Here is a 10,070-nt window from a genome sequence, read left to right as displayed (position 1 = left end):
AAAAATTCAAATAATTCTAGTATTTTAAGCTAAAAATGTATACCTTTACAATTAATGGAGCTTAAATACTTAAAAAAGTAAATATAAAATTTAAAAGTACAAAAAAAAGCATACAAACCAAAATCAAAGTATAAAGTTCTAAAATTATAAAAACTAGCCTGAAATTTAGGTAAAATCTAAACTAGCTTAAGTTTAAAAATAAAAAACTACAATTTTCTAATCATGCTTGAGTTAGTCTGATTAGTCTAAGGAGCTTGAAAGTGTAGAAACATCTAAAACTTGTACGACTAAATTTTGTAAATAGTTGGAATGACTTTAGGGAGAAGTATATTTACAATAAGTGTATTTAAATAAAAACACATTAAATAAAAAGTTTAAAGTCCTGGACAGGACCGAACACGTTAAAAACCACTGCTTTGTTTACTCGCGCCTTAAATTATTAACTTAAAACAAACCAAAGTATATGCTTATTGCTGAATTACAATAGTAACTCTTAGCATTTTAAAAAGTCTGGACAGGACTTTAAAAGGTTACCGTGATGTACGACTCGATAGCCGGAAGGTTCTTCGTGCACCAGGCCACCAGGTCCTAGAACCAAATATTTTGAGCGTTATTTAGTTGTTTTATAAACTTAGCTAAAGTACTTATCAGTAGGGTTGTCGAATAAGTAGTTCTGACTTCTGAGTATTTAATTAACTTTTGTTATTTATAATTTTAAGTTTCATGCTTGAGCAGTTTTTGGCTTTAGCCTCATAGCCACGTATGCAATTAAGTTTATTAGTTAGCAGCTGTTGATAATTCGGCCCTGGTAAGTAGAACTAAAACTTAGTTTTAACTCCTGTGAAAACATATAGATTTTAATGATGTGTCTTTTTAGTATTTTGTTACTATTAGAGATATAAAACGTAATGTATAAATTGTTTACTACATAATTTGTTTTTTTTGTAAAGAACTTATTTAAGTTTAAAACTTCCTTAAACTTTAATTAAAAAAAAAAACCTTTAACATAAAGTATTAACAAACTATGTTTCTTATGTAGCTAAATAAAATTTAAAGTTTTTAAGTAGTTTAGTTTTTATAGATATAAATTTACAATTTTTTGAATTTAGTTATAATTATGATTTAGTGTTTTAAGTACTTAAGTTTATTTTGTGTTGCCATTTATACAAACTAGAAGTAAGTTATAATATAGTTCAAATTACTTAAATTTTTTTCTAACTTAAGTTAGTTTGTAAACTATAGTATATCCTTGGCTAGTTTTTGTTTCATTTTACTAGTTTAAGAGAAATTTGCCTACTCAGAATTCTTTTTTTTTAAATATGTTGATTTCTAGAAAAAGTTTGTTTTTCTTTGTAATATAATATTGTACTTGAAAAAAATTGAGTAAAAGTATATCATTTATTAAGTTAAAAGTTTTCTTTTTGTTACTGCTAATTACAAAAGTGTAAATTTATTTTACTGTTTATTATGGTATTTAATTGTGACAAATGCAAGCTTTTAACCATGAACGAGTTAACTTTGTTGTTTAACATTTTAATTCAATTTAGTTATAATTATAATAAGTGAATTAGAAACAATTTGAAACTTATTAATTAAAAAATGATTTACACTGTATTTTCAAAGTTACCATATATCAATCTGAAATATTTTAACTAGGAAATAATTATTAAACTTGTTACTAATTAATAAATTTAAGTTTTTAGTTTAAGTTTATAATGTTTAGTAGTTTTATAATTAAAGTTTCCATATAACATCATGCAGATTATATTCTCATCAAATCTTCTGTTTTCACTGCTAAATGGTTCAAGAGAATTTTTGAGATAACTTGAACTTAAATTAAATTATATTTTAGTGTTTTCAAGATTCTCTGTATTAAAAGTTAGTAATTTGGTTTTAAATTTCATTTAATGATGCAAATTATATATTTTTTCACTTAAATAAAAACAAACTTTGTCAAATGTTTGATTGTGTATACTTATTTACTTTTTAACTGTATTTTGTAAAATTTTTGATAACATAACCTTGAATTTTTATCTAACCTTTAAATTTGATTTGTAAATTGAAGTCAATCCTTAGCTAGTTTTTATTTTATTTTACTAATTTAATACAAATTTTCCTACTCACTATTCTGTTTTTTAAATATGTTGATTTCTGGATTTTTTTTTTATTTCATATATAATATTATAATTAAAAAAAAGTAATATTTTTGGTCAAAGTACCTCACTTAATGATTTTAAAATTCCTTTTTTGTAGTTGCTAACTAGGAAAGCGTAAATTTAAACAAACTCTATATTATGGTACTTAATTGTGACAAATTCAAGCTTTTACCTTAAATGAGTTAATTTTAATAATATTTAAAATGTTTATTTATTTTAGTTGTTAATAAAAATAATAGGTGAGTTAGAAACAGTTTAAAACTTATTAAGAAACAAAACAATTTCCACTGTATTTTCAAAGTTACCATATCTCATTCTTTAAATTGTTACCTAAAATTATTAGCTCAAGTTTATAATGTTTAATAGTTTTATAATGATAGTTTCAATTAAATAAAACATTATGCAGGTTATATCAAATCTTCTTTTTTTTAACTGCTAAAAGATTATGATTAAGAGAATTTGTGAGATAACTTTAACTTAAATTGAATTCGAATTTATTGTTTTTAAGCTTCTCTGTATAAAATGTTTGTAATTTGTTTTAAAATTTCATTTAATTATAGAAATTTATCATTTTTTGTTAATCAAATAAAAACAAACTTCGTCAAATGTTTGATTGTGTATACTAAAACATTTTAATTTTTGATAAAGTAAGTTTTTATTTTTATTTAGCCTTTTAGTCTGAGTTAATCAATATTATTTTTTTGACAAACTTCAGCTTCATATATAACATAATGTTAGTATAAGGTATGCTAAATGAACTTCTGATAATAATTACAGTCAATTTTGGTACTTAAAAAGTTTTTAAAAAGATGTAGTATAACTATAATTAGATTCAGAAGTAACTTTTAGTTGTATAAAAAATACTTATTATGCTCATTTATATCTTTAATTCATGACATATAGTCACAATAATATACAGTCACAAGGTTAATAACGAGTTTGAAAAATAAATTTTGAAAAAAACTTAGCATGTTTTACATCAATAAAAAAATAATTATATCATAAAAACAAAATTTTTGTTTACATAAATTAACTAAACCCTCTGGTATTTTTTAAACTTGAAAAACTAAAAACCTTTTTTTATTCTACTACGTTACTAAAAACTCAGTAATATTTTTTACCATAATAAGTGTTAAGCAAAAATGTATCTTATGGGTAAAAAGGTTAAAAGTTTGTTTATATAAAGTTAAAATAAAAAGCTTTGTTTTAAAGTTTTATACATTAATGATAATTTTTCAAGTGGTTGAAAGACTAAAAGTTGTTTTATTGTTGAGTTTTACAACAAAATAGTTTCTTATACTTTACCAATTTAAGAATTTATTTATTCTTTATATTTAAAATTTTTAATATTTTATAGTTTTTTGTTAACATTTAAATAAATACAAACAAAATGGCAAACTTCTACATATTGCATATTGTCACAAATTGCTCGAGCATGATATTTTAACTTGAAGAAAACAAACTTATTTTAATTAATCAAAACACTTATTTAGTCACTAGAACTGTGGCAACCCTGCTTTTAAGGAAATAGTATTTAAACCATGTGAAGTTCTCATAACTTAAGTTTTTGTGGCTGTAATTTAGCGCATAAAAAATTGGTTTAGCAGGCGTATTGTAATATTTATAAATGCTTATGTAGTATTTACTAGTTATAAGAATGTTTTATTTTGTAAAATAACAAAACTTTAAAGTTAAAAAACTAAAGTATCAACTTTATATTTGTTCAACAGTTTTTATATTTAGCTGCAGTTTATTATACTGGTTTGACATAAGTTTAATTTCTCTTTAATAGATCTAATTTGGTATTGTAATAAATTTGTAAGTCTTAATTTAACTATCAAATCTTAACTTTTATATAAAAATTATTTCAAATCGATAAATAGCAACATAATAGCTGAAAATTTAGTGTGTAATTAACTATCAAACTTGTGTACTTTTTTTGATTAAATAGCTCATTCAGTTTTACAAAGTTTTCGATTTAGATAATTCTAGGTTGTTTCATACTTATCTATAATCAATTCAGACTCAACCCAAAATTAAAACACATATAAAATTTTGGTTCAATTATTTTTAAATTATCATAGCTTTTAGAATAATTTAAGTCAGGGAGAAACTAAAAAATAGAAACTAGGAACATTAGTAGTCAGTACCTAATTAACAATTTATTTTTACAGATTCGACAGTATAACTAATATGGATATTTTAATGGGTTTCAAGTTTATTCTTTCATTTGTTCTTCTTATGTTTCTGCTAACCGAAACAGCAGCAGGAGACAAAATTAAATATGATGAAAAGTTTTCAAAAATGTCTAATCTCGATAAAAATGATTATACTTACTATTACAGTGATGTAAGCTTTCTATAATACTATTGTATTATATACAACTATTTTTTAAAATGTTATTTTTTAATTCATTTTGTTATAAACTTATAAGGTATAAGTTAGTTCCTTTTTATTATTACTAAAAACCGCTTATACTTAAAATAAAAGAATTAAACAGTTTTATTCAAAACAATTTTTGAAGCTGACGAGTTTATACCAAGTTATAATAACTGTACTGAGCTATTAGTAATAAAAAACTTTTTATTATTGATTCAGATCAAACTGAACGTCATTTCTGACTCCACCAGAAGCTTAGGAGTGTTCGCTTTAAAAGATCATTTGAGTTTAAATGAAAAAATTGCACTCCACGCTGCCAAAGAGGAAAATAAAGTTGATAATCAATCAACTACCTTGAAAGAAGCTGGTTTGGTTGTTAAAAAAGCCAAACAGCTCGCTTCGCAGGGAAAACGTGAAAAAGCAAGAAAGCTTTTTGAACACGTGTTATCGTTGAAACCTGAACATGTTTCCGCACTCAATAGCTACGGGGAATTTTTAGAAGGTGACAATTTGTTTAACTCTTAACATATATACTTAATACTTAGTTTTAAAGAGTTGTTAAATGTATGAAAAACTTTTGTTATATGTTATCATAAATGTAGTAACTTACAAAAAAAGTTCAAGTTAAAGCATTACTCTCAGTTTTTTATTCAAACAATAGAAAATGAGTATATTAGGTTTATTTTAACTATTTTAAAAACATTTTAAATAAAAAGTTTACAAATTGGGTAATATTAACACTTGTCTTCTACGTTCTATATTTGTGTTTTTACAGCACTATTTAATTAAAATATTAGTTTTATTTACGTTATTATTTTGAAGTACTACATGGTAATATATACTAAAAATCTATCTAAAAACTGTTTAACAACTAAAAAACAACACAAACTATCTAAAAAGTAATTTATTTAATAACAAACTTCAGTTGAAGATATGGTCGAAGCGGACAGGCTCTACCAGAGAGCTTTCACGTTAAAACCCGATGACGTCACCGCCAAATCGAACAGGAAGCGAACGTCTGCGTGGGTTCGACGGGCGGACAGAAAAACGTTCGACGAGATCGACGGCAAGCTGGCGGATCTTCACGCCGATTCCAGCCAATCAGCGTTGAGGAGGTACATGGAGGAGATGTTCTACCGCCACGTGCACCACTCCGCCGCCCTGGAGGGAAACAAGCTGTCGCTGGAGGAAGTGAGGGAAATACTTGATTATGACGTCAGCTTGCCGGGGAGGAGCTTCCGCGAGCAGAACGAGGTGTTGGGGCTGGCGGAAGCAATGAGGTTTGTGAACGATCGTCTGCTGAAGAAGGAGAATATCACTTTGCAGGATTTGAAGGATGTTCATCTGAGAATTCTCGGCAAACATGATCCCGTTGTGGCTGGGCGGTTCAGAAAATCACAAGTTAGTTTTTTTTACTGCTAGAATGGTATTACTTTATAGTTATATAGCAATATTTTTACAATATTTTTTCTTTACACAGAGGTCTTCACAGTAATTATAATAAAACAAACCTTATTAAAATTATATTTTCCACCTTTATAAATTTTATGGGCACAGTAAAAAAGTTTCTATGCACACCATGAAGATACGAGTTAAAAATAATTTTTAATCAGAAAGTATTATTAAAAAAATTTTCTTACGATTTATATTGTACAATTTATAGGTTGTAAAATCTTTGTTTAACTGGTTTATATGACTTTACATAAACCACAATAAATTTAAAGTTTAAAGTATCAAAACTTTTTATATTTCCATTAAACGTAGTTGTAAAAACCGAAGTAAAAAAACTTATCCAAACTTATTGCAATTAAAGACAAACTTCAGTCCTTTAAGAAAAAATCTAAATCCCAAACCTTCACCAGGTATATCTCGGAAACTACGTTCCGCCGGAACCGCAGCGAATGAACGAGCTGCTCAAAGATTTCGAAGAACTGATCAGCAGCGACCACTTCCTGCACTTGCACCCGGTGGAACGAGCCGCGCTCGCACACTTCCGCCTCACCCACATCCACCCGTTCGAAGACGGCAACAAGCGAGCTTCCAGGTTGATAATGAATCTGATGCTGATGAGGAGCGGCTTCCCGCCGATCGTCATCAGGAAGGAGGAGAGGAAAGAGTACCATGAGAAATTGTGGGAGGCTTTCGAAGGCGACTTCAGGCCTTTTGTGAGGTTCGTTGCCGGTTGTGTGGGAAGGACCTTGGATGAGCTTTTAAGCGTTGCGCTGCTGCAGAAGCGAGAAGCTGATTTCGTTGAAAAGTTTGAGAAATTGATGCAATTACTTTCATAAAAGTTTATAAGAAAGTCGATTTTTGTTTTAAACTTTTGTTTAAGTTGTATTCAGCATTGTGTACGTTAAACAATTACTTTTATGCAGTAAATTCTAAACCATTTTACTATTTAACAAGTATGTTTTTTGATAGTTTTAGTTGGTAAGCATAATCCTAATAAAACATTATAAAAAAGTAATATAAGTTCAAAACAATACTTTTTTTAATTTTATTTTAATTTAAGACTACATACGCACATGTATAATGTTTAGTAAGGAAAGTTATACTATATTAAGTTATTTTTATTAGTATTTAAACATATTATATTTAATTGAATTTCGTTAGTTTAGTTTTATTTCAAATCGATAGTAAAAAATGATACCGTATAATGTTTTAAGTTAGATTACATAAATGTATGTATAATGGGTTGTAAGGTACTTTAATTTTTGTTTTTTTAATACCTATATTTAAACAGATAAGTTTTTTTTTTAATTTAGTTTCATATTTATTGACTGCAAAGCTGGTATCGTGCGAAAATGACATTTGTAAAAAAAGTAAAGACCTGTGCAAAAGTGACACCTGTGCAAAAGTGACACCTGTAAAAAACCTAAAAAATGTTTAAAGTGATTAACAGTAAGTAATTGATTTTAGTTAGAATTGTTGAAAATTTACGTGAAGGTTTTATTATTTTTGCTCCGATTGTCCTAATAACAAAATCCTTTAAATGAATTTAAAACCGCTACTTTTTCGTTTAAACAATAAAAACCTACTTCCATGAACGCTTGGAGCATAGAATAACAACAATCTGCATTTAATGCTAGTCGAACTGTTTAATTGAACATTATCAAACAACCGCTAGTTGACGCATTTTGCTTAATGCCATGTAGAAATTAACTACCAATCACACCAGTATCATGCTTCATGCATTATGAAATGATCGTGAACCTTGCTTTGCGCAGGCGGAATGTGATGTTATGCAATCTAGACGTATATAAGCAGTCGAGCGAACGAGAATGGGGGCACTTTGACTTGTCGTTTAAAAAGAAGCACCGTTTCATCAGTTACGGTCTTAAGCGACAGTTGCCATCTTTAACTTACAACACTGATCAAGTGTCACACTTTTTTTTCTGATTTTTTACATTTTACCTAAAAAGATAAATGTTATAAGTTTATTACAAACTTTAATCACCACAAAATCTTTTATTTGTTTTCACAATAAATATGTTTTACTATTCTATTAATGCCTTTAGCGCTGTATAACTTTTACTAAAAGAAGACAAAAACAAATAACTGAAAAAGACATTAAAAAAATATTTACATTATGTCATAGGACATAAGGTAGTTTTTTGAAATTAGTTTGATGTTTGTAGTTAGTAATTTACAAAATCTAGTAAAATTATAGTAGACTAGGTTAAGATAAAAACACTTTTTTTTAGTACAACAGTAAATCAAAAAGACATGAATTAAACTTTTGAAGCTTGATTTGAAGTTTACAAGGAAGAAGTTTAAGTGTTTCTTAACGTAAAGTTGCGAGACTAGGACTTAAAAAACTTATTTTTGTAACCGCTGACCTGGTAAAAATTAAGAATTAAGTAGAATTCTTTTAAAAAATGTTAGTTTCAAGGTTGTAAATAAAAGTATTAATTTATAATAAAATTACTTGAAAGTAAATTTTATGTTAAAAATTTTATTTTTGAATTAATTTCCAACTTGTTAAATGTTCTAGTTTTACATTTACGTTTAAAAATTTAAATAATTTGATATTTAATTGAAAATTAAGCTAAAATGGTAAAAATAAAGCAAAAAACCATGAGTTTTGTCTATTTTATAAAAGTTAAAAAATGCTTAAAGATATAAAAATATAAAACAAATAAAATTAAAATAATTTATTTCCAGTACTATTAGATTTTTAGTCCATTTTATTAACTACATAAATGGAAGATACTTTTTTCTCAATTTTATTAACCTAACATTACGTACAATTAACAATTATATTATTATAGTTTGTTGAACGACAAAAAAAGCGCTCCTAGTATTTTTTCCTAAGACCTGTTGCTCAAAAAAAAACTTTTCGGTTATCGAGTCGTACACCACGGATACCTTTTAACGTTTTTTTCCAGGACAAGTTAACAAGTTAATTATGGTTAATTTATCCATAAAGTGACTAAAATTAACAGTATTAAAAAAATATATATAAACCAAAGTTAGAGGCATTCATACTTCTAAAAATAGTTTGTTTTTTACTGTTGATTTAAACCATGTAGACCAAAACTATTATTTGTTTATAACTTGTTATACACAGCATATTAAACTTAAATCCTACTGCCGGAAATTTTTGATAGTGTATTGTTTTAGTTTAAAAAAAATTGGGGTTGTTACTATGTCTAGTTGTAATAGTTGTGGCTTTTTGTTTAGTTTCATGAATCTAGTTTGTTTTTTGTGTTCATAAAATTGCATTTCTTTCTTTTATTAAGCTAAGTTAGAAAAAATTCCAAGATATATAAAATCGATTCATTTTGGCATGTCTACCTAAACCATGCTAACAAAGAGTAAAAACTTAAAAAAAATTCTTCTTTAAAATATACTTAGAGTTCTTTTAGTTTTAGTAGATCTTAAACTTTGTTAGTTTGACATACAACTATCAATGATAGTTCAATAGGGCTCTTTTTCAATATGCTCTATATAATCTTTTTCAATATGCTCTATAACAGTGGCGTCGCGTGGTATTTTTTTTAGGTGGTGCAGAATTTAAAAAAAAATATCAATTATTTTAATAATAATATGTTTTTACTGTCAAGTTTAAAAACAACTGAACTTTTGCTACACCTGAAGATAAGCTTTGCTTTTAAGGGCATAGGAGGGTGAAACAATTTGATCTTGTTTTATGTAGTTTTTACTAAGCTACAAGATGCTTTTTACAGATTTTAAAAATTCAGTATATGTTTTAAGATATAGCCGGTCAAATTCAAAGGCAACAAAGGTTCATAATGGGAGGCACAAACTAAAACAGTGTTTAAAAAATTGTTTACCCCCCCCCTTTATGCCCTTAACATCTACTTTAAAATTATTTTACTGAAATTACTTTATACAGTTTTAACTTAACTACAAGTCATCTTTTATCAATATAAAAAATTCTTAAAATTTTTGAGATATGGTAATTCACAGTCAGAGGTACAAATGGATTCTTATTTTTATAATATAAACTCAAACAACAAATAAATCAAATTACTAAAATCATATCTTTTTTTTATAAGTTGGCCTCAAAAT

The 10,070-nt window shown here is 26.6% G+C and overlaps 1 protein-coding gene across 1 annotated transcript; it reads left to right on the top strand.

The window, feature by feature from the left end:
* Positions 1-538: 538 nt before the first annotated feature.
* On the top strand, positions 539-6,823 carry LOC145841636 (protein adenylyltransferase FICD-like). The gene is made up of 5 exons (XM_082948989.1): positions 539-561; positions 4,331-4,505; positions 4,755-5,037; positions 5,461-5,936; positions 6,398-6,823. The coding sequence occupies exons 1-5, from the start codon at positions 539-541 to the stop codon at positions 6,821-6,823; spliced, it is 1,383 nt and encodes a 460-aa protein (XP_082805115.1).
* The last annotated feature ends 3,247 nt before the right edge of the window (positions 6,824-10,070 follow it).

This window comes from Thalia democratica, chromosome 7 (genome assembly GCF_965202585.1).
Source record: "Thalia democratica chromosome 7, ktThaDemo2.hap1.1, whole genome shotgun sequence".
In the NCBI taxonomy this organism is placed as follows: domain Eukaryota; kingdom Metazoa; phylum Chordata; class Thaliacea; order Salpida; family Salpidae; genus Thalia; species Thalia democratica.
Note: the sequence above shows the minus strand (reverse complement) of the source record. Positions and strands in the feature narration are given on the sequence as shown.